At 41.7% G+C, this 24,398-nt stretch overlaps 2 protein-coding genes across 8 annotated transcripts in view; both read left to right on the top strand.

Annotated features, from left to right (window-relative positions):
• The first annotated feature begins 1,016 nt into the window (after window positions 1–1,016).
• The window catches only part of LOC104861531 (butyrophilin subfamily 1 member A1), a 29,778-nt gene continuing 6,396 nt past the window's right edge, over window positions 1,017–24,398 (top strand). Inside the window, 3 exon segments of the mRNA XM_010623021.3 lie at window positions 1,017–2,570; window positions 2,778–2,949; window positions 2,951–3,015. Of these exon segments, the coding sequence (XP_010621323.1) occupies window positions 2,489–2,570; window positions 2,778–2,949; window positions 2,951–3,015 (319 nt within the window). The 5' untranslated portion in view covers window positions 1,017–2,488.
• On the top strand, window positions 2,950–24,383 carry LOC104861530 (butyrophilin subfamily 1 member A1-like). 7 transcript variants are annotated; one of them, XR_004516493.1, is made up of 5 exons: window positions 2,950–3,106; window positions 4,526–4,807; window positions 12,566–12,637; window positions 17,112–18,154; window positions 24,319–24,383. XR_004516493.1 is itself a non-coding variant. In XM_033761870.1 (4 exons), exons 1-4 carry the CDS (start codon window positions 3,019–3,021, stop codon window positions 17,168–17,170), a joined length of 501 nt encoding a protein of 166 aa, XP_033617761.1. In that variant the 5' UTR covers window positions 2,950–3,018; the 3' UTR covers window positions 17,171–18,244. The 7 variants fall into 7 exon arrangements, 5 of the variants coding, with proteins under 5 accessions (XP_033617761.1, XP_033617763.1, XP_033617762.1 ...); XR_004516494.1 differs by lacking the exons at window positions 12,566–12,637; window positions 17,112–18,154; window positions 24,319–24,383 and adding exons at window positions 9,831–9,924; window positions 11,092–11,194; XM_033761870.1 differs by lacking the exon at window positions 24,319–24,383 and having other exon boundaries at window positions 17,112–18,244.

Genomic DNA, 24,398 nt, shown 5'->3' with positions numbered 1-24,398 from the left:
ATATATATATTGAGACCCTGTCTCAAAAAAAAATACACAATATAGTACAATACAGTAGCCAGGTATGGTAGTGACCATCTGTAATCTCAGCATTCTAGGAGGCTGAGGCAAAAGGACTAAATTTAGCTCAGTGCCAAGGTCCTGAGTTCAATCACCAGAACCAGAAAAAAAAAGATATATAATAATAAAGTACCATATAGTAGAAAATAGGAAGGGTAAATTAAGTGCTCACTAACACCTAAAATAATTTTATGAAAAATACAGAACATAGCAAAAAGGGCCAGAGATTTAGTTCAGTGGTGTTGCTGCCTGCCTCACAAGCACAGGGTCCCGAGTTCAATTTCCAGTACAAAAAAAAAGGAACATACCAAAAAGTTGAAGCACTGTCTCTGGAAAACAGAAAATTATACAATTTAGTAATGAATCCGAGACTTAAAATTCTGGAGATAACTGAAATTGATTAAATTGGTCTGTTTCTACTCCTTTCATACTTTCATTGGCTGTAGAGTAGAAAGTGAGAACCTCCTCTTGCGCCTGTTTATATAAAAGCAGATGCTAGCAACTGCCACCATATTTTAATTAAAATGATACCCATAATACAAATTTTCCTCTCCACCCATTAAAAACTTTTTCTTCTCAGTTCAGCGGATGCTTCTATTTTAAGACATGAAACAGTTGAATTTCAAGAAATACTGATTATACACATTAATGACTCAAACAGGTAAACTCACAGACAGGCAGGGCTGGAATTAATCTTCGATGTGTATAATTCAAGGCAGATTCAGTTTTCACTTAACTTTCCCCAGGGTTTTACCGCCTGGTAACTGATAAGAAACACTAACACTTTTGAGGCCATCAGAAAACTAATTTGTCTGAAGAAAATTCCATTACAGTTTTTCAAAGTAAGCGTACAACACACGCTCCAAGCTAAATTTGGCCTGAGGGAGCCCCCGTAGTTGACTGCTTCGCGTAAGGAACTGCAACCACATCCCGGCGTAAACTGAGCTCAGTGAACCCAGTAGCCGAGCCTCAGCCAATTGCACGCAGCTTTTTTTTCAGGCCTCGTGTAGCTTCAGTCCCGGGTTACTTGTGGCTGCCCTGTTTTCCTCTCCTACCTGGATGGCTGGTTGCCTGCTGCCCAGTGCTGTTTTGCTTAATTAAGCTGCTAAATTTAACTTTTTAACGTACTTTAAGGATGAGGAACTGTCGCTTACCTCAGTTCTGTGGGCGGTGACTTCCAGATGGAGTCCCAAGGCGTATGTGGGGGAGATGGGCGCTGAGCAGGGCTGTAAAACGGGGCTGGGAAGCTGAGCGGCGGGGGCTGGCCGGGGTGCGGAGGGAGTGGACACGCAAGGCTGGGATCTGGAGGGATCAGAACAGCATGGTAAGTGAAGCCTGCCGGTTGCATACGCTTAGGGACAAATTGCGATCTTAAGCAAAAATATGACTCAGAATATCTCCTGGTGATCTCTCGATTATATTAAAAAGAGTTCCAAAAATGTGTATGTAAGTTCTTTAATACTCCGTGTTTTCCAGGTGCCTTAATTCCCCACAGCTTGCGGAGCCCCTCACCCAAGCAATTTAAGTGCCCCAATCTAATAAACCTGGCCCCTGCCACAAGGCCCCCTTCTGACCCATCTTTTTATCTTTCTCTGGTTCATTCTTTTGTCACTGTCTCTGCCACTCACACCTACTTTCCTTGAAAATCACTTTGACAGCAAATCTTGAATTATTATAAATAGAAGGCAACTGTTTTTAGTGAAGGGATTTTCTCAAGAATGTACACGTGTAGGCAAAGACCTACAGAGTACTAACCTTCACATCTTTCCTGCAAAGACTGCCGCACTTTTTGAGGGCATTTTATTTTTGTTTTGTGACTGTTCAAACTAATGGTATAACGAGAGTGAAAAATATACAGAAAAGTGAGAAAAAGATGTCTATGCAAACTGAAAAGTATTTAACACCGAAGTGGGAAAAGAATAAAAAGTGGGGTGGTAGAATATATAAAGTAGGATCTAATGATTATCTGTGCAGGATTGGAAATGGAAGTCTATTTTTCCAGCCATTTTCTAAGCCAAATTTCCTGACTGACATTGCTGAAAGCATATGACAAATTATTGTATTTGGAAGACTTTTTTTTTCAGTGTAGTGATTCCAAGATTTATTCATTTATATGCAGCCCACTAATGTATACAACACCTGCCTTCTCCCATGTTTCATTTCGTGTTTTATGGTCCAGTTTGTTGTTTTATACAAACTTAGATGAGTAGGCAGGTGCTGATGTCAGTGAGGGCTGAAAATCCTCACTGAAGAGGAGGCATTGGAGATGGGCTTTAGATGCAAAGCACCAGAACCTTCCCTGTTGGAAAGAACTGTTGGAGGGCTGTGGAAAAGAGGGGCTCCCAAGCCCATAGTTACCTCCTGACCATTCATCTCTAGGCTGAAATTCCTAGTAGACTCATGTCCATATCCTCCTGCTCCAGAAAGGATGTGGATGGCCATTTTCCCAAACTTCCTCCCTGGGTGTCTTCTTACCTTCATGCTCTTTCAGCTGCGCACACTGAATGCAGGTAGGTCTCCCTTCTTCCCCAACTCTTTCACTCCTCCAGCTCACTGGCTTAAAGTGCTTCTGCAAATACAAACCATCACAGAGGTTCTTCCCAAGTGGGATGCAGCGCACGAGCAAGTCTGCTTTTAGGCTGGGCTTACTTCCTGTCAGTCTATAGTTCTGTCACCTCACCCATATCTTGCTTTTTGTTTTGTGGGGGGGGGGGCAGTTCCCTTTGAAGTCCTTGGACCTCTGGAGCCCATCCTCACATTAATGGGTGAAGCCTCTGAACTGCTGTGTTATCTTTCACCAAATGTGAGTGCTGAGCACATGGAACTCCGGTGGTTCTAGAACACATTCTCTCCATCTTTGTTGGTATACCAAGATGGGCAAGAGCAGGAGAGAGCACATGCCTGAGTAGCAGCGGATGGTGACACTGGTCACAGAAAACACGTCTTCAGGGCATTGCAATGCTGAGGATCCATGGCATCAGGGCCTTTGCTGAAGGGGTGTACAGGTGCCCCTTCAGAGAGGCCTTCCTACAGCTGAGAGTGGCTGGTGAGTAGATGGGTTTTCACTTCTTGGGGAACACTTAAGGGGTGAAAGTGGCTTATAAACTTTGTAAGCATAACAGTATGGTAAGATATTACTACTGTGGTTAGAAGTTACTGAGACAATGTCTGAATTGCTGCACTGCCTTTTAATATTTATTTTTAGCTACTCAGATTTTTTAAATATCTTGGTGAAATCTGTATCTCAGCTCCATGACAGTGGAACCTCTATGGCAGCAGCGTATGTTAGTCCCTGTACTTTTATATGTAGAAAGAAACAATTATCTTGACAATTAATTCTACGAACCTAGAAACTTAAGACAAAACTGGCTCTTCTATAAGACACAGACCCAATTTTAAAAATAGTAAAATTTGTTAAATCTCTTGACAAAGATTAACATTTATACACACATACATTTTAGTAGGTTTTTGTTTGTTTTGGTTTTGGCGGGGGGTTGTTTATTTTTTGAGACAGGGACTTGCTCTGTAATTCAGGCTGGCTTTGAACTCATGGCTATAGAGTTCATGCTGGCCCTGAATGCAAAGTAATCCTCCTGCCTCAGCCTCTCAAGTGCTGACCAACATGCCCAGCTACTTTTTTAGTTTTTCTTAGTACATGTTTGTAGTACATAATGATTACATCCATTGTAGGGAGTTGGTACGTATATATAATACATCTTAATTCTTTTTTCTTCCCCTTCTCTCCCTCCATCTCTTGGTCCCCTTCCCACTTGCAAAAGATCTGTATATTTGGGCAGATGCCTAATAGATTAGCTGTAAATCTGTCAGGTGTTTCCTATGCCCTATAGAGTTACAAGAAAAGAAGTAAGCAGAAAAGTAAAGTCTTAGAAGTAGTAACTTAAATGTTACTACATTTAAGGGAATCCCTGAAAAAATATCACAGCAAAGGAACACTGAGTCTTTTACTATGATTCTACTTCTTCTCCCATAGTCATCCAGAAAAAAGCACAGAAAACAATTTTCTTTTCTCCAGTTCTTGCCTTCCCAACAATACAGCACCTGTTCTGCCTGGTCTCCCAGCCCTGTGCTCTTACTTCCATCAACAGGGCTCCTCTTCCACTGCTACAGTTCCCAGCCTATGCCTCTTGCCCGCTCTGAGTCTTTGCACTTGTTGTTCCCACTTCCTGAAAGAGCACGTTTCATGTCTGCCCATCCACCTCAAATGCCCATCCATCCTTTAGGGTTGGACTTATTCGTAATACCCACAGGCATTTTTTTTTTTTTGATGTGGTGTGTGAAATGTCATTTTATTTTACTGGTACCTAAGTTTCCTTTGAAATGAGGAATTGAGATGCCTCTATTCCTGTTTTGGTTGTGTGCTTCTCTATAAGTACAGTAATGCTGTGGTTATAAGGCTTCCAGGAGGGTAACCACTGAAACATTAAGGCCACCTCTTTCTCCACAGCCCTGGGCTCTGACCCTCACATCGGCATGGAGGTTCAGGAAAATGGAGAGATCCGGCTGGAGTGTACCTCTGTGGGGTGGTACCCAGAGCCCCAGGTGCAGTGGACAACTCGTGCAGGGGAGAAGTTTTTGTCCACATTTGAGTCCAGGAGTCCTGATCAAGAGGGTCTTTTCACTGTGGCAGCTTCAGTGATCATCAGAGACACCTCCCTGGAGAATGTGTCCTGCTGCATCCACAACCTGCTCCTTGGCCAGCAGAAGGAAGTAGGGATTTCCACATCAGGTGAGTGGGGCAGGGCTGCCTCCTGTGTTGACACAGCTTCAGGGCCACAGCACCCAGGATGCCTGCTCAGGTGTGACTTCCTGACAGAGTTGTCTACTTTTCCCTCAGCTTTGCAAAGTCTCTTGCTTGCTGGCTTGAGGATAACTCTAGAAATGTTACCAGATCTGTAAGGATTTTGAAGATATAAGCTCTATATAGATCTTAAAGAGAGGCCAGCTTTTCATGACGCTTAGGAAATAGTCAACCCTTGTATCCTTGAGTTCCATATCCATGGATTCAACAAATTATGGGTAGAAAACTTGAGGGAAAAGATTCACATCTGTACCAAACATACACAGACTTATTTGTTATTCCTGAAACAATATAGTAAGTCTCCAATTTATGAAAATTCAAGTTGTAAGTTTTCACAGAAATGAACAGACCTCTCATTCAGAACATGTATAGATGCAAACAAGTCAAGGAGTAGCTCTTGTGTCTGCCAGACACTGTCATGTTTGTGCTGTTGTGTGCTTGCTGAACAGTGTGATCGTGTACAATAGTACAGTGCTCAATCAGGGCCCAGAATGTCCAGAAACATTATTTACAGTATTTGTGTGTGTGTGTTTATGCTTTATATTTTATATAAGGTACATAATGATGTACTTTGTTGAAGTTACAAAGGAATCTGACTTATGAATATTCTCCTGGAATAGAACGTGTTCATAAATTGAGGGCTTACCGTACAGTGTAATAACTATTTACATATCATTTACATTATTTGGGGTATTGTAAATAGTCTAGAGGTGATTTATTGTTTGTTTGTTGTGGGGTTTTTGGTTTTTTTTTTTGTTTTTTTGTTTTTTTGTTTGTCTTTCCGTTTCCCCCACCTGTACCAGGGTTCAAACTCAGGACCTTATGCTTGCAAGGTGGGCATGGTGCCACTGAGCTAAATCCCAGGCTAAAAGTGATTTAAAGTATAGAAGTATTTGTGCGGGACTCAAATTCTTATATACAGAGGCTAATTAGTAAATGTTTTCAATGGATAGTCTTTGGTACAGAGACTTCTTTCTTTGAAGTCCAGAAATTCTATATTATTTTCCTAGTTTTCTAAATCATCCTTAGCTCTCATGCTTTGTTAGACCTATGTGAAGGTTGTCAAGGTCCTCAGGGAGGCCAGTCACCTCAATTACTCTCCAGAAGTCACCTGATTTACTGCTTTCCCCCATGGATTTTAGTTGTCATTTTGTTTGTTTGTCTTTGTTTGGGGTTTTTTTGTTGTTGTTGTTTTTTGGTTTTTGTTTTTTTTTTTGGTTTTTTGAGGCAGGGTCTCACTATGTAGTTGAGACTAACCTGGAACTCATAATGTAGCCCAGGCTGGTTTTGAACTCACAGTGATCCTCCTGCCTCAGCCTCCCGAGTACTGGGATTATAGGCGTGTGTCACCATGCCCAGCTAGTTGTGTCTTATTCTTTGATTTCTTCTCCTTTTAGAAATTGGCATTCACTTTAAAGAGGTCTTACTGTTAATAATAGATCCTTCTTTCATATTTTTTCACAGAATGGAAATTTCTGTTTTGTTTTCTGTGCTGAGGGTTGAACTGAGTCCTCACATGCTAGGTAACTGCTCTATCCTTGAATTCCACCCTTAACCTCCTCACTGTTCATTTTGTTTGTTTTGTCTTGCTTTTTGAAACAGAGTGTTGTCAAGCTGGGCTTAAGCTCTCTATATAGCCTAGACTGGCCTCCAACTTGCAGCAATCCTCCTGCCTCAGCCTCCTGAGTGGTGGGATTACTACACACATGCGTCACCACATCTGCTTCATTTTAATTTCTAATAAGGAAACGTCTTTCTTTCCACTTTCCTTCAAACTTTCGAAAGATCACTGATATTCATTGACTCATCCTTTCATTGAACCCCCTCAAAAGGCTCAACTGTTTCTCTAGTTCTGTTCAGTTGTATCTTGCCCCTCATTTCTGTTGGTATATCTAGCTTTGATAACTGCCCCTTCCTGTTAGAAACTGTCTCCAAATATATCATCCAAAACGTTTCATTTTCCTCTTTTTCTTTGGATATCTTTTTTCTTGTAGGTTTCCTAATTCATCTTTCTCCGCCCTTATGTAAGTATTCTCCAGGGATCCCACTTGATGCACCTTTTCGGTTTCTCCTCTGGTCATTATCACATTTCCCTTCAGCTTCTCTCCTGGAGGTGAGAATGGGGCTGAACATTCCAGCCTTCTAACCGTGCTTCTAACCATTCTCCTCTGTGAGGAGACCAGGAGACCAGGAGGCCATCCCTAAGCTCTGTAGTGTCTTATCATTAGCATTCAAAAGACACTTGGGGCCTTGGCCTGGTGGCCTGTGAAGAGGTCCGGCTGGGGGCCTGGAAGGTAGAGGGACAGGGCTTGCAGAGGTTGGGATTTGGTGGAAGGAGAACAATGTGAAAGAAGGAACTTGCCAGCTGCGTATTCTTAGAAATTAATTATGATCACAAAGGAACAAAAAGACTCAAAATCTCGTAGTTGTCCCTAGCAATATATTCCAAATGTTCTGTAAAGATACCTGCTTGAACTCGGCATGGTAGTGCATGCCTGTAATCCCAGCGGTCTGGGAAACCGAGTCCTGAGGATTGGGAGTTCAAGACCAGCCTAGGAAACCCATTCTGAAAATTAAAAATTTTAAAAAGTGAAAGTGCTGCAGGCATAGCTCCATGTGAAAGGTCCTGGGTTTAGCAACAAAATTAAAAAAAAAAAAAAAAAAGTAACAACTATTGTGCTGGCAGTGCAGCTCAGGGGTGTGGCACCAGGAACACCATCCCCAGCACCAAAGAAAATCAACCAACAGTCTTAACCACCCTTGAGATTCCAAGAAACCGATGAAAGAAAGACCAAATGTCCCATAATATCATGTCTGCTTATCTCCATATTAGAGAGCCAGACTATGGATTTACATAGCACACATGTGAGGCTGGTTCTTAGAAATGCCTCTCTGCTTCAGTCTCTGTTGAGGTCCAAGGCCAACCTCCAACTGCCTGTTGATCGTCTCTCACCTCTGTATTTTCCAATCTAGCTGTTAACTGTTTTGGACCATAGATGACTTATAGATGACTTGTATACCATGTTATAGTATTCCGTTTATAAAATCTGAAACATATTTTGTCATTATGATTATTTCTTTATCCTGTGACCTTACTGAATTCACTTTTAATTCCAGAAAGGTTTTTTGGTTGGTGTTCTTGGGCATTTCTGTGTAAATAATTCTGTCATATACAAAAGGGACAGTTTATTTTATTTTGTTTTTATGTACTGCTGAGGATTGAATCCAGGGCCTCATGCATGCTAGGCAAATGCTCTACCGTGGAACCATATCCTCAGCCCCAGGGGTTGTTTTAGTTCTTTCTTTCTTTGCGTCTGTTGGCCTTTATTTCCTTTCTGTTCATGGCACCAGCGAGAATCTCTTGCATTCTGTGGGTAAGAGTGAGGAGAGTGTACATACCAGCTTTATTCTCCGTCTTTTGACATTAAGAATCATCTTCATGGCTCAGGGATTTAGCTCACTAGGTACCACACGTGCCTCACAAGCACAAGGTTCAATTCCCAGTACCAAAAATAAAAAATAAAAAGAATCATCTTCACTGTGCTGGGCACGGTGGTGCATGCTAATAATGCTGGCTCTAAAGGAAGCTGAGGCGGGAGAATCACTGCATATCAGAGGCCAACCTGAAATACATAGTGAAACCTCGTCTCAAAAAACAAAATCATGTTAACTAGAGGATTTTTGTAATGACAGCAGGTTGAGGAAGTTCCACTCCTGTTTTCTGTGAGTTTTTGTGAAAAAAGTGTTGCATTTATAGTGAACTATTTCTTCTGGATCAGTTGATATTATTGTGATCTTTAGCATATTAATGTAAGGTTATAATTGTTTTCATATTTATATTGTATGATTCTTATGTTTTATTTTCATTTGTTAATATTTTGTTAGGAATCTTCATATTTATATTAATCAGAGGTACTTGTCTGTAGGTCTTTTTCTTTTTTTAGTTCAAAGTAATACTAGCAAGGGGCTTGAGATGTCACTCACTGGTTGAGCATACCTTAGTATGTTCAAGGCACTCGGTTCAATCTCCTAACAATGAAATGAATGAAGGAGCATTTGTTCCTCTTCTGTTTTTGCTTAATGGGCTTTTTTTTTTGGTTGGGACAGGGTCTCACTATGTAGTTGAGACTGACGTGGAACTTACTAGTAGCCAAGGCTGGTCTCAAACTCACAGAGATCCTCCTGCCTCAGCCTCCTGAGTGCTGGGATTACAGGCATATGCCACCACACCCAGCTGCTTAATGGACTTTTGTCAAATTGGTGTTAATTTTCTTTGTAATACTTGACAGGATTCTTTAGTAAGATGACCTAGCATGAGGATATCTTTTTTGAGAGTTTTAAAATTAAAAATTCAATTTCCTTAATAGTTATAGGGCTATTCAAATCATTTCAAAGTTGGTGAGTTGCAGTGATTTGTACTTTTCTAGATTGGTGCATTACACCTAAGATGTACAATGTATGTGTTCAGAATTGTTTATAGTATTCTTTTTCTTATCCTTTGGTGTCCAAAGGATCTGGAGTGATATCCAGATATCCAGCTTTTGGCTTCCTGTTTCTCTGTTTTCAATTTCATTGATTTCTGCTCTATTATTTTCTTTCTTTCTTTCTTTCTTTCTTTCTTTCTTTCTTTCTTTTTCTTCTTCTTCTTCTTCCTCTTCTTCTTCCTCCTCCTCCTCTTCCTCTTCCTCTTCTTTTTCTTTTTTTTAGACAAAGTCTTGCTATTTAGTTCAGGCTGGCCTTCAACTCACTACATAGCCCAAGCTGGCCTCAAACTTGTTGCAACCCTCCTGCCTCAGCCTCCCTAATGCTGGGAGTATACGCCTGATTCTTTCTTACTTCTTGATCTGGGTTTATTTTACCCTCTAGGTTCTTGACTGTAGCTTACATTATTAGCTTTCCTTTTCCTCTTTTTAACACTGTCAATTTCTGTTTGGGCACTGCATGTGTCAAGAGATGAGCAGAGCTGCAGAGGACTGCTGCCAGCTGTGAGAGTTGCCAGTTACAGCCACAAGTAAAGGGAAGGCACTAGTCATATGCAGCAATAGGTAAGCAGAAGGCTGGGTCAGAAAAAATGCTGATGCCCTACTACTCCCCTTCTGCCTGAGGAATAGAGATAAGCAAGGGTCAGATGGAACCTGTAGCCAGCGGGAATGATCTTGTTGCCTATATAGAAGCGTAGTGGTGGGCCTGACCACAAGACCAAGCGTTGAAAAGTACTGAGACAAAGTGGAGGTGAAGTGTCTTCAGTTTCCTAAAGAGACATGAAAGTAGTGGGGACCGGTGCCACTTGCCTGTAATCCTACCACTCAGGAGGCTGAGGCTGGAGGATCTCCTATTCAAGCCCAGTCTGCACTACATAGTGAGACCCTATCTCCTGAACCAGTAGACAAGACCACTAGTGGTGTGGAACCGTTAGACCAGAGGAAGGGCACAGGGGATGTGGGGAAATATAAGGAAGGCGGGATGAGTAGAATCCAATATGTTATATGCATTGAAAAAGAAGTTTCCTCGCATGAAGAGATCTTGGCCAAGCACTCAGGGAGGCCTTTCCTGAACACCAGAGGAACAAGCCTCCTGGGGTGGGAGGCAGGCTTGGACGCCGACATGTATGAGCATGACTGGCTATTGGATCAAACACGCAGTCCTCAGTCTGCTGAATACCCAGTCTTGTGGGAGGAGGGCAGTCTCCCTGCTGGACCTGCCAGGCCAGCCTCAAAAGCTTTGAACTTCCTTGGATACTTCTTTTGGTCCATGGATTATTTAGAAATCTGCTCCTCAGTTTCCAAGAGTTTAGGGATTTTATTGCTTTCTAGGTTGATTCCATATGGTTAGAAAACACATGTGTGGCTAAATTTGTTGCAGTTTTCTGCCTCAGGATATGATCTTGGTATGTGGATCTATAGATACATGAAAATAATGTTCATTCTACTGATACAGGATGTAGTGTTTAAATTGTCTTGGTGAATAGTTTTGTTGAGTTCTACTTGTTCTATTAATGGATGAGTGATGGATGTTGAAGTATTCAGCTATAATTGTGAATTTATTTCTCTTTTAAATTTTATCAGGTTTGGCATATTTTACAACTTTTTTCTTGGATGTATTTATGGTTAGGGTTGCTACTTAAGCTATTAATATTATGCTCGCTCTTACACTGATGAATGTTTTGCATAACTTTTTCTGACCTTTCACTCTTAACTTGCTTTATCACTTAGATTTTTGTCACCATGAACAAGAGACCTGAGCAAGCCAATGTAACGGAGAAAGTGTTAATTGTGGGCCATGGTTTCAGCTCTCGGTTGGCTGGCCCTGAGGCAGAAACATCATGTCAGGAATGCATAGCAGAGCAAAGCTGCGCACTGCACTGCAGCTAGGAAGCAGATGCAGCAGGAGAGAGCTGAAGAAATGCCCCCAAGGTTATGCCCCATGACCCCTCAGAAATGGGCTTTACTAATCTCCTAGGCCAGAGATGGCAGACTTCTAGTGCTCAAACTGCAATCCAAAACCCACTTACTTAGAGCAAAGTGCCAACACTGCAGTTAAACCTGAACACTAAGGTTTCAGTTTAGGAAAAAAAAAAAAATTCATACATTAACACCTTTTCTTTTAAAAGAAAAATAAATAACAGGCATGCCATAGGTTCACCACCATTGTCCTAAGCCATCTCTGGTCAATCAAGTTGACATCACACTTGCCTTGTGAGATTTGAAATAAATTTTGCTATGATATATAATTGGAATTGTTTAAATCTGCTCCTCTAATTTGCTTTAAGTAATGTGCTTAGACCATTTGCATTTAATGTAATAATTATATTGGGTTGAGTCTGTGGTTTACTTTCAGTGTTTTTTGGTTTTGAGGATTTTGGAGTGGGGGTTGAGATAGGGTCTCACTATGTAGCCCAAGCTGTGATTGTCCTGCCTCAGTTTCCCAAATTCTGAGATTACAGGCAAGTACCCCTCACCGTCCACCCATCCTATGCTATTTTTAGAGTTTTTAGTATCTTTTTGCATAACTGTTTTGTTAGTGGTTCCTCTATACATACACAAAATTTGTCATAGTCTTCTTTTCTTTTTTTTTTTTTTTTTTTTTTTTTTTTGGTACCGGGGATTGAACTCGGGTCCTTGTGCTTGCAAGGCAGGCCACCGAACCACTGACCTAAATCCCCGGCCCTGTCACAGTCTTCTGGTGTCATCACTTTACCAGTTCAAGTACAGTTTTGATGCTAACCTTACTCTATGTCCCTTCACCATCCCCCACTTATAATAAAAGTGTGCCGACTACTTCTACATACATTTATGATATATCTATATCAGGTGGTGCTACAATTTTTTTTCTTTTTTCTTTTTTTCCTGCAGTACCAGGGATCAAACTCAGGACCTTGCATTTGCAAGGCAGGCACAGTGCTACTGAGCTAAATCCCCAGCTCTACAACTTTTGCTTTAAGTATCAAACACTTCAGAAAATTTAAGTATCAAACACTTCAGTAAATACTACTGTATTTACTCATTTTGCTCGGTTGGTTCTTTCTTCATTCTTTATGGTCCAAGATTTTTTCTTTCACTGTTTCTTTTGTTTCTGTTCAGAGAATTTCCTTTAGCCATTCTTTTAGGGTAAGTCTGCCTGTAATATTATAAATCTGTTTATACTCATTCCTGAAGAGTTTTGTTTAATGGGAGTTTTCTTTTTTAGCACTTGAAACATTTGATGCCTCCATTGTTCACATGGAAATCCACCATCCTTCAGATCGTTCAGCCCTCTTAGGTAAGGTGTCATCTCTCTTACTGCTTGTAACATTTTTTTTTTCTTGGTCTTCAGTTTTCAGAAGTTGGATAATGACCTATCTTAGTGTGATTGGTTTGGTTTATCTTATTTGGGTTTTCAGTTTCTTGACTGTAACTTTCATTCTTTTGCCAGATTTGAGAAACTTTCAGCCATTTTTTTCTTCTAGTACTTTTTCAGATCTGTCCTGTTTATTTTCTTAAATTTCTTTGATGATGCAAAAGTAAAGTCCTTTGTAATATATGGGCAGGAAGGACCTGAGGCTCTGTTGTTTTTGTTGATTACAGTTTTCTCTTGGTTTTTCAGATTGAGTTACTTTCTATTGTTGTATACACAGGTTCCCTTATTCTTCCTCTTCAATTTTCATTCTGCTGTTGATATAGGAAAATATAACTCCCAATCTGCTAGATGTCAGATGTGCCAAGTTTTTGTCTCCCGAAATCAAAGAATGAATTCCAAGAAATGACAGAGGTTAAAAGTAGGAAAGATTTATTGAGAGCTCCTGAGAGATGCAGTGGGGCAGAAGGGGGTGTGGCTGTCCCAAAAGTGGGTTGCCACCAAGGGCATTTCTCCAAAGAATATTTTATAAAGCAAACTAATAAGGTGGGTACAACGTGGGTCAATCCCTATGTGAGTGCTTATTAATTTCTATTTAACTTAGCTCCCTATAATACTGTTGCACCTGTCTATCAATTATGTTAATTTTAGCCTTTTGTTTTGTTTGAGACAGGGTCTCACTATGTAGTTGAGACTGACCTGGAACTCACTATGTAGCTGAGACTGGTCTCAAACTCACAGAGATCCTCCTGCCTCAGCATCCTGAGTCCTGGGATTACAGGCATGCGCCACCACATCCAGGTACAAATGACTAATGAGTTAGAAAGAGTGTGGCAGGAAACAACTTGGTGTACAGACCAGAGATGATGTGAAGCGGTATACTTTGCATGATGTATGTAAAGAAGAGTAAAGTGAAGGGACTGTAGCTTTCTATGTGACAGTATTGGAGAGATTTTGGGTAAAGTCCCAAAGTAGTGTTCCCAGTTTATATCCAGCCCTAATCCCTTCCTCCTCCTCCTCCTCTCCCTCCCCAACTTTTTCCCAGGTCTTGATCAGACCCAATTCATTAGCTCAGAGAAGTTTCTTTACTTCCCTTATGCATTTATTAACTCTGCTTGAAAGACATTTTCAGGATTATGAATGTTTTCCCCACTTAGAGGCTTAGCTGCCTGCTCCCTAGACATGAGGAGCCTTCACCCTCACGCAGTCTCCATACTGTCCCTTCACATGCCAGTCCCCCTACATCTCCACACCTACAGCAACCACCCTTTACGGTTAAGTCTGTGCTGTTCAGGCTGTAATGTGAACTGGCTCTTGAGCCTTTTGTAAGTCCTAGAATCAGTGTCCCTTTTACTTAGTGTTTTCCATATCGTATTTTATCCCACTGAGGAAGATAGGATTGAGTGCATACGGCATCAAGAGCTGAGCATAGGCACCCCAGAGGAATACATTAGCAGACCTGATGCCTTTCACTCCATCCTCTTTCTCTTGGCCAGCTGGGCACTTTGAAATAAACCTAAGAAAGCCTGGTGTGGTAGTGAAAACCAGTAAGCCCAGCACTGGAGAGCGGAGGCAGGAGGATCACTGAGAGTTCAAGGCCAGCCTGAACTACATACTGAGACCCTGTCTCAAAAAAGCCCAGTGTGGTGGGGCATGTCTGTAATACCACCACTCTGGAGACTGAGGTCAGTTTAAACTACATAGCAAGACCCTGTGTCCAAAAAAAAAAAAAAAAAAAAAAAAAAAAAAAATAAAAAAAAAGAAAAGAAATTAAATAAACCCAAGACCGCAAAGCCAGGCAGTAGTTTGTGTGTTACATTCCATACAGAGATTGCAGTGTCTCCAGATTTATTTAGCTTCTTATATACAGTGTTATCACTCAGCCCCTATTCCTGCTGGTATGCTAGAGCAGGTTCATGGCCAGTTTAGGACAATGGGAGAAATCATTTGGAGCAGGTGTTGCCAAATAATATAAACTAAGTCTTTTTTTTTCCTGTGTGTGTGTGTGTGTGTGTGTGTGTGTAATTTATTAGTATGCTACTGCTTTGTTCCCATAAGTCATCAAAAACCTGTTACATTTCTATCAAGCTATACTCATCAGCGTATTTTTGTTAGTATTCTGGAAATAAATATCCATGAGTCTTTTAGTTGCCCGTGCCTAGCTCTGTTTTTTCCATAAGATATGGTGTTTTGTTATGTGATTTAGAATACAGGTTGGTTTGGGTTTTTTCAGGAAAATTTATATTGGGTTATTGCAGAAACATGACTCTGCCTAATGCCTGAATTCCATAAGCTCAAACATCAACTTTTAGAGATAAAAGTAAATAGGCTTAATCATAGATGCACAGTGACTGAACTGGAACTAAACCAGTATCTCAGCCATTCACCAGGCACTGGGGAAACTGCAGGATAGAACAAGAACAGAGTAAACTGGTCTGGAGCCAGAGTTGTAAGAAGGATATTGAGGGAAATCCTGAAAGTTGTCCCATTGGTTTAGTTCTCACATACAGGGATCGAACCTAGGGCCTTTGCACTGAGCTATATCTCCAGTACTTTCTGAGATGAATTCTAGCTGAATTGCCCAGGCTGGGCTTGAACTTTCATTCTTCCTGCCTTAGCCTCCCAAGTGCTGAGATTATAGCATGTGCCACCACACTGGTATAAAAAGATAGGTTTGCAGCAGGACATTTTCTCCTACTTTGCTCTTTGACTAAGAATTAAGATACATGGCAGCCATGCCTTCCCTGAGACAACCCTGCCAGTCTTTGGTTATCAACTAATGAGTTACTAAAGCAACGGCTTGGTTGATATATAATGAGTTCAAGACCAGCCTCAACTACATAGTGAGACCTTGTCTCAAAACCAAGCAAAAAAGCAAAACAAACAAGCAAATGTAGTGCTATAAAACTAAATACAGTAGAGAAGCCTGTAAACCCAGCATTTGGATACTCAAATTCAAACAGCCTGAACAACTTAGCAAGACCCTTTCTCAAAAAGGACCTGAGGGTGTAGCTCTGGGAAAGCCCTGAGTTCAATCCCTAGTCTTGCAAAGAAGAGGAAATCTATCACTCTAATATCAGCCAGATGATACTTTCAGCCTGGTGCTTCAGTTGGCCCTAAGTGTAGTGGGGCTAGGGTGAGGGAACCAGGACATACTGCTGTGCTTGAAGAGAGAATCACAAGTTCTGAGGGAAAGGTAAATCAACAGATGAACCAGTCCTGATGGTGTGTTCATGTAATCCCAGCACTGGAGAGGCTGAAGCAGGAGGATCACCACAAGTTCAAGGCCAATCTGGACGATATACCAAGACCCTGTGTTTATGTAGTGGGGCTAGGGTGAGGGAACCAGGACATACTGCTGTGCTTGAAGAGAGAATCACAAGTTCTGAGGGAAAGGTAAATCAACAGATGAACCAGTCCTGATGGTGTGTTCATGTAATCCCAGCACTGGAGAGGCTGAAGCAGGAGGATCACCACAAGTTCAAGGCCAATCTGGACGATATACCAAGACCCTGTGTTTATAAAAACAAAGCAGGTTTTTTTTAACCTCCCCAGTTCCCCTAACACAAACCCAAATCCCGTAACAAATTCTTCCTGCATGTCCATATGGGCTCCCTGCTTCAATAACAAGTGCCCTAACCCTAAGTACCATAAACAGCCGGCTGGATAGCAGTTGGCTGTGGCTGACAAGGCCTTGGCATGGCCTTTGGCAGCAATCCAGAAGGGAACCAGTTACACATTGGCCCTAGATTTCCATTTCCCAAGTACAGCAAGATCTCTCAGCATCTAAAGCCAGAAGGAACTTTCCACAAATTTCTAAGAACAAAAACTAAAGCATGTTCATGACTTATTGATAATATTCCAGTAATCAGATATTCGCAGAAGGGAAACAATGGTTTTATTGTACATTGTATATATGTGTTCCGTCTTCCTTCCCATATCTCTACCGCAGATGATAATTTGTAGGGAACAAGGAAAGGGGATGTTATCAGAACCCCTGCAGTGGGTCCTGGTCTCTAGTGAGCCAGCACAAAGCAAATTAGAGAAGAAAGACAGGAAATGAGACTCAGAGAAGAAGCTGAGTTCTAGGTCTGATCGATGCTACTCTAGGCAGAAAAGAGGAAGAAACACTGAGTTTGCAACCATTTATTGGGTTCGTAGGGAGTAACAGATGACTCAGAGGGTGACGATAATCCTAGGACCATGAGGATAGTATAATCAGAGGAAGTATCAGATGTTTTGGTGGGTGGTGGCAATCCTAAATTGATAAGGATTTAGGCTGATGAGGATCTCAGGTCAATGAGAAGCTTAAATTGATTACGACTCTAAAATGAGCAAAGAGGGTCGTACAACAGTAGATGGAATGAGTTAAGCTAATAAAGAATTTGTCTCTCTCCAGGGAAACCTTTCGCTTACTACTTGGTTTTCAAGGAACCAGGATGTCTTCAACCAATGTAATCTTGCCGTGGAGTGTCACAGTATCACAGAACCATTGAGATCTCAGCTGTGTCCGGAGGCAAAAATGGAGTTAATGTTTCGTCATATCACAGCCAGCCTGTAGGCAAGAAGACTGGGCCTAATCATAATTTAATTGTGAAATGATTTTTCATCCAAATTATGTAGAACGGCTCCCGATAGTAATTGGTTTGATTTTGTTCATTTTCCAAAGAAACTCATACAAGGGCTTGGGAAATTGAATTTTTTTTTTTTTCTCCATTGCTCCACACACAACCCTCTTACAAACCTTTCTGTTACTGTGGAATGGGAAAGATACAGTTGTGTACACACTAGCTCCTCTTTACATCTCCAGGGTTCTGCTCAGTATTTCAAAGCTCTAGGAGACATGAAAATGAATTTGATAGCTTTTTAGTGATGAGCATGAAAGAGAGGGTGCTAATGTTCCAGATTTTTTCTTGGGTGACAGTAGCTCTTTTGGAAATTGACCTCAAGCCTGGCTCACCTCTTGCTCCTTCCCCAGGTCCCTTACAGACACAGCTGAGACTATGGCTGATTGGGAGGAAGGGAGTCAGACACTGAGTGGACCTGGGGGTGGTGAAGAGATGGGTGGTATTGGAGACTAGTAACAGGCTAGAGAGTCTGAGAATATCTGTTTGTTTCTACAAAGTTTCCCATTTCCATAGAGAGTTGTTTTCTGAATCTCACAGCATTTGATCTCTGTATTCCCCTTTCTCTCTCTCTTTTAAATCTCTTCCTCTACTTTCCCCTCTCCTTCCTTTTGTCCTCCTCTTCCTTCTCTCCTTTCCTCTCTCCTCCCTCATCCTTGCCAGTAGATAGTTCCCAATATACTGACAGCTTCCTGATCTCTTTAAGAGATTGTGTTTCAGCTTTGTTTCTCCTCAGTGACAGTTCTGAGGCTGGAGTTTCTAGTTCCGCAAATCACTCAGAGTTCCCAGGAAGACTGAGCCCAGGAAAGCTGCCCAGGTAAAAATACTCCCTTTATTATTAGTTATTCCTGCCACATTTCCTTATAGTGTTTTCTACGACCACATCCCAAGTAAATTACAGTGGACCCTTGAGCTAAGACCAGTCTGACATATGAACAACTTGGGTTATGACTGGAATTTTAGTTTTAATTTATGACCAAACTTGAGTTATGACCCAAATGTCAGATGCTTCTGCTTCCAGATGATCTCAGATACAGAATTGACCCTTAAGGGTTCTGAAAGGAACATTGCAGCGTCCTTTCCTGCATGGGGTTGGTTGAGAAATCCCAGGCCAGTGTCTCTAAGGACACTGAGATCTGTCTGTATACAGGAGAGAGAATTTGAATGTGTAGAGGAGTCTAAGCCTTCAGTTGACTAACTTGAGTTACAACTAGGCCTTGGGAATGAATTGAATTTGTAAGTCAAGGGTCCCCAAATCTTTGTCTCAGGATCTGTTTTGGGGGGAAGCCCAACTAAGGGAGAGGAGAGTGACAGCCAGTCAAGAATATCCAGGCTGCTGCTCCAGGGTCCAAGTTCTGCATCGCCACATTGTCCACAGCCTGACTCCATAGAGAGAAGGCAGCTGTGCTCTGAAAGGACAGTGCCACCGAACACAGGAGGAGGAATGGCTGGGAACAGCAGGAGTACCAAGGGACATCAGCGGTCCCACAACCCCATCCTTCCCAAAATTCTCCTGTTCTACTTTGCTCAACCCAACCTCACTTTACTGGCACTGGTGAATTCCCAGGCTACCACTTTGTTCTGGGAATTGTCCATTTCAAAAGTATTTCTAAGAAGACAACTCAGATTTTAACTTCTTGCCCCATCCCTGCTGACCTCTCTTCCTCATAGAAATCCACCATCTCCTTCTCGTACTGTCTCCTCATCTTTTCCACCCACACATCACATACACAAATTGTTGTGTTATAAGTGCCTGACTTTAACATGGCCCTGGTATATGGGGGATTATTTTGGTATTATAATATCAAAATGTCATTAGGTCACACCCAGTTATTACCTTCATGTCAATCATGGATGTCCCAGCAAAACCAGCTCAGAGAAACTACAACCACAGAAAACTGCAGCCCTGGCCAGCGTCCACTCACGCCAGTCCTTCCTCTTGGCTCTGAGCAGAACCATCATCCAGAGACTTCTCCATAGTTCCTGCAAAGCCAGCAGCTGCTTCTCCAACCAAACCTTCTAAATAAAGAGAAAAGCCCTAGAGGACGAATAGTCAGCATCAGGACTTGTGCTTCCTGTGCACAAGGCCAGGGGTTCCATCCTCAGCACACCCATTTGAGCGTTCACGCACATACACACATTCATATACTACACAACCTGTCTTTGGCTGGCAGCATCCAGTAGGGAGGATCCTGTCTGCACTCCATGCCTCCTAAATAGGATTCTATTTCTAAGTAACTCAAGTGCTCTGGGAGGAATATGTTGCTATTGCTGGTAAGAGAGAGCCAAATCACCCCTTGATCACAATAGAGCCTTAAAGCAATTTCCAAAAATAGATTCATAAAAAAAAGCAGCATAATTAAGTCTTTGTGTTCAGAAACGTAGATAAGACATTAAATATCAATAGCAGATAAAACAAGTAAAAAAAAAAAAAAAACAAAATATTTACTTTTGCTTTTTTAAGACAGGGTCTCACTGTGTTGAGGCCCAGGATGGCCTCAAATTTGTGATCCTCCTGCCTCAGCCTCCTGAGTGTGAGTATTACAGATACGTACAAGCGCTCTCAGCTAACCTACATACCCTATTTCTTTTGTTTTGCTTTGCTTTGTTGTTTCTGAAACAGTTTGATGCGTAACAGGCTAGATTTGAACTTGCTTTGTAGCCCAGGCTGGCCTCAAACTCAAGATCCTCCTTAGGATCCTTAGCCTCCCAAGTGCTAAGATTGCAGGTGTGCACCACCATGCCTGGTGGAGTCTATTCTTGGGGAGGAAGACACCAGTAAGGTTGGAAGTGAGCCTAACAATTTTCTTTAAATCAATTTATGCTATCTGGTTTTAAAAACTCTTTACCTAGGAGCTAGAGATTTTGCTCAGTGGCACTGACTGCACCTGCTTGCAAGTGCAAGGTCCTGAGTTCAATCCCTGGTACTAAGGGGGAAAAAAAACTTTTAAGTGGGGCTCAATGGCACACATTTGTAATCCCAGCATTTTGGTAATCTGAAGCAGGGGGATGGTAAATTCAAGCCCTGGGTAATTTAATGATTTAGTAAGATGCTGTCTCAAATTTTAAAATAAATAAGCAGGACATATAGCTCAATCCCCTGTACCACCACCAGAAAAAAATAATAATAAAAATAAAACACTCTGAGGCCAAGCATGGTGGCACAAACCTGTAATCCCAGCACCTAGGAGGCTGAGGCAGAAGGATCTCTGAGTTCAAGGCCAATCTAAACACTCCTCAAAACTAAAAAAAAAAAAAAAAAAAAAACAAAAAAAAAAAAAAAAAAAAAAACTAACTTTGACAATTAAAACTACACACACTCAAAAAGAACAGCCACAAGTAGCTACCTGAGAAAAATGTTGACAATGTCAAGTAAGATAAGGGTGGGAGGACCTTTGCAGCCCTAAGATTTGACACTGAGAAATTTAACTGTGTGGTAAACAGAAGGCAGCACATTCCACAACTCCAGGGTCTCCAAGGAGGAGCAGACTTGGAATAGGGGAGCTCTTCCTGAAAGTTGCTTCACCAAGGCTGCTCCCAAAAAAGGAATTGGGAGAGGTGGTCCAGAGCATTTTCTTCACTGAATTAAGCAAGACCTACTGCAATTTATTGATGAGATTAGCATGCCTGAACTTGATACTGGGATAAGAGATAACAGGATTCCTTTTCATTGTTTATCATTGGCATATATTGTTCATTTATATAGATCCAAATGTAGAAAGAAAATAAGGAACACTGCTTACTAGTCATGTTTAGTTGAATAACTATTGCAGGTCTCAAATTTTATAGCTCTTCATATTTTGGCCACATACATATATATTAAAAGAATGCAAAAATAAGTTTAGCTTTCCCTAAAATTCTCTGAACAGTCATCTTAATGATATCCTCTTCTTATGGAGTATAGACTTTTTTTCCCCCACACTGGGAATCAAACTCAGGACCTTACACTTGCCAGGCAGGAATGGCTCCACCGAGCTACATCCCAGACCCAGCAATTTAGTCTTGCTCGTGGTTATTCACCAAGTCCCAATTAACGAAAACCTACATACACACACAAGCCATTCCTGATTATTTAGTAACTGGTAATATTTTTATACTTTCCTTAGTGTGATAAACCAAGATAGGATATTTAAATTGATTCTAAACACAAATTAACCAAAAGTGATGATGCATAAATTCAGATTAAAGATCACAGTTTTTTTATAATGATGTACATTTCCTCTAAGCATGAATAAAATAAACATGGTATTTCTGAAGAACATTTCTATATTTAGGGATTTTTAGGTGAAGAGTGACACAATGAGATTTGTGTTTGGGAACAATCACTTTCCTGGCAGTCTCATGGGTCATAGTCATAATGCTATTAAAAGGACAATTATAAAATGGGACAGACCTTTGTCATAAATATAGTACAGACTTGTTATTTTTCATTTCGAAAAACTTCATACAGAGCTGGGTGTGGTGGCACATGCCTGTAATCCCAGCACTCAGGAGGCTGAGGCAGGAGGATCAAGTTGAGTTCGAGACCAGCCTGGGCTACCTAGTGAGTTCCAGGTCAGTATCAACTACATAGTGAGACCCTTTCTCAAAAAAAAAAAAAAAAAAAAAAAAAATAAAAAAAATTTATAAAAAAAACAAAAAGTATCAGGACCGATCTCAAACACAGAGGGCAAACTAGGCTGAAGCTCATTTCTAGAATATATTAGTCAATTAATGTGAAAAATGGAAGCCTCATTATCACAGAAAACAGCAAAATACTGTAGTAATTTGATAACTTTTACACATTCCCATACTAAGAATTTTTTTTTTAAATAGTGCACTGTTGCTGGAGGGATTCAGTGAACAGGGTTTGGGTGAGCAGAACATGAGCGTCACAAAGGTCGTTGGCAGTGAGCTCATACCCTGTGACCCAATGGCTCTGCTTCTGGAAATTTACCAAACAGTTGATCAGGAACAAAAATATGTATAATGTGCATTCTTTTATTTTATCTTTTATTTATTTATTTTTATTTTGTTTTTTTGGTACATGGGAATCGAACTCGGGTCCTTGCACTTGCAAGGCAGGCCACCAAACTGCTGAGCTAATTCCCCAGCCCTGTTTTATTTTATTTTTTAATGCGCATTCTTTATGTCAGAAAAAAGGACAAACTCACGATTTGGGCAGTTATGCAACTATTCAGGGCAAGAAGCCCTTATTGTTTCTGTGATGTTAAGCATTAAAAAAACCACTGGAAAGACATGCCAACATGGCACTATTGTTAAAAATATTTTTCTGTATTTTATTGATTTTTTTTCCCATAACATTTAGAGCTTTATCCTAAAATGAAGAATTGCCTGCCACATGAGTTGCTCTGAGAACTCTCCTTGGGGCTTAGGCTGGGCGGTAGCTATAGCTCAGTGGTACAGCCCTTGCCTGTCTCATGCCTGAGCCCAGGTGCTCCATCCACAGCACCTTGCAGTGGGGGATGGAGAGTCTACGTAAAGAGACATCCTCAGGGAGGCAATTCTGGGCTCTGGGAACTGAGTCTCTCCTCTTGACCTCCTGCTTCATCCACCTTCTTAAAAGATGTGGAATCCCCTCAATGTCCTCTTCTTCCTAGGAGGAAAGGGTTGCCACAGCGAACAGGAGTCTGCCGCTGCCCAGGCTCTGTCCTTTTGTTTTTCAACCCACACAAATACAGTAATAATAAAATAACAACTTCTTTTTTTCTGGGCCTCTGTTATGAGGTGGTAAGCACTTTATCTGCTTAATCTTATTTCATTCTCCCAACACATCCCCAGGAAGGTACCAAAAACATTATTCCTTTGTTTTTGTTGCAGGTATTGTAGAAATGCTGGGGATCAAAACTGGGGTGTGAGGAGGATTCCTTTGTCTTTTTGTTTACTTGTTTTGGATAGAGTCTTCTTATATAGGCTGGCCTTGAACTCTGCAGCCCAGGCTGGCCTCAGGCTCTGCTTCAGCCCCCAAGTGGGAGCATTGGCCACCACCAACCCCCTGCTACCTTTTTGGTACTGGGGAACTCAGGACCTTTGGGTTGAGCTTATATCCCAGCCCTTTTTACTTTGAGCCAAGATCTGGCTGAATATTTAAATCGCTCAGGCTGGACTCCAACCTGAAGTCCTCCTGCCTCAGCCATCCAGAATGTTGGGATGAGAGGCAGGTACCACACCTGGTTTCATTTCTAAAACAAAAGGACCAAGGCTTGTAGAGGTGAATTAATTGACTGAAGCCCTCATATCTCAGTTTTTTCCTGGCTCTCTCACTTTTCATCTCTATTTCCCTTTAGCCCACAACTCCCTAGCTCTCCATCTCTCTGGGCACCTTTCTTTTTTCCCCTCAAAAAATAAGCACACCAGGCCCCTTGGAGGCAGGCTTTCAGAAGAGGACTTCCCTTTTCCTTCTGCTGCTGGCTTTTAACTTTTGCCCCAGGGGCCACAACCTGCTTTTTCACTCTGTGGCAGTTCCTGGTGTCTTTTCCTCCACTACTAGACCCTCGAGGGCAGTAGGTGCTGCCACTTTGTCGCTCTGTCCTCCCTCCTTTTGGGCCCTCTTTCTTCAAACTCCTTGCCTCTATTCAGCCCCCCTTCTTACCCATCTTCTCGAATTTTTTCTCTTTTCTCCTCCATTTTATTTCACTTGTGTCCAGCGTCTGCTTCTCTGGCCTTATCGTTATCATTTCTAAAAGCAAATACATTATTCTATCATAATGTTTTCAGTTTGGTGCAGTGATTGCAAGATTCGTTCATTTATACGTAACGTACAAGAAGGCACTCGGCCTCAAAGTGTCTTTCTTGAGACTAAATCCATCTGGGGCTGTAGGGGCACTTTGTTTTGCAGGTGCCTGAGCAAACAGGGCTCGGGCTGAGAATACCCTGGAAAGGGGGCACCTAGAGGCTTCGGGTGCCTATGCAGAGGCCTGGTGGAGGTCCGGGGAGCGCGGAGCACCCCAGCCTCGCTAACTTCCCCTCGTTCGCTCCCAGGACCAGGCTCCCACACCCCCGAGCTCGGAGATGCTGAGGCCCGGGCTCCCCGCGCTCCTGCTCTCGCTCGCGCTCCAGCA

This window comes from Fukomys damarensis, unplaced genomic scaffold, assembly GCF_012274545.1.
Source record: "Fukomys damarensis isolate Sample0158 unplaced genomic scaffold, DMR_v1.0_HiC HiC_scaffold_10, whole genome shotgun sequence".
Lineage (NCBI taxonomy): Eukaryota > Metazoa > Chordata > Mammalia > Rodentia > Bathyergidae > Fukomys > Fukomys damarensis.
This window is presented reverse-complemented; position numbering and strand designations above follow the sequence as displayed.

Bases quoted from the DNA above. Each gene is read 5' to 3' on its own strand.
- LOC104861530 (XM_033761870.1), top strand. From the start codon at position 3,019: ATGCTGAGGATCCATGGCATCAGGGCCTTTGCTGAAGGGGTGTACAGG. The intron at 4,808-12,565 runs GTGAGTGGGGCA...TTTCTTTTTTAG, and splicing joins AGTAGGGATTTCCACATCAG to CACTTGAAACATTTGATGCC. The intron at 12,638-17,111 runs GTAAGGTGTCAT...GTCTCTCTCCAG, and splicing joins AGATCGTTCAGCCCTCTTAG to GGAAACCTTTCGCTTACTAC.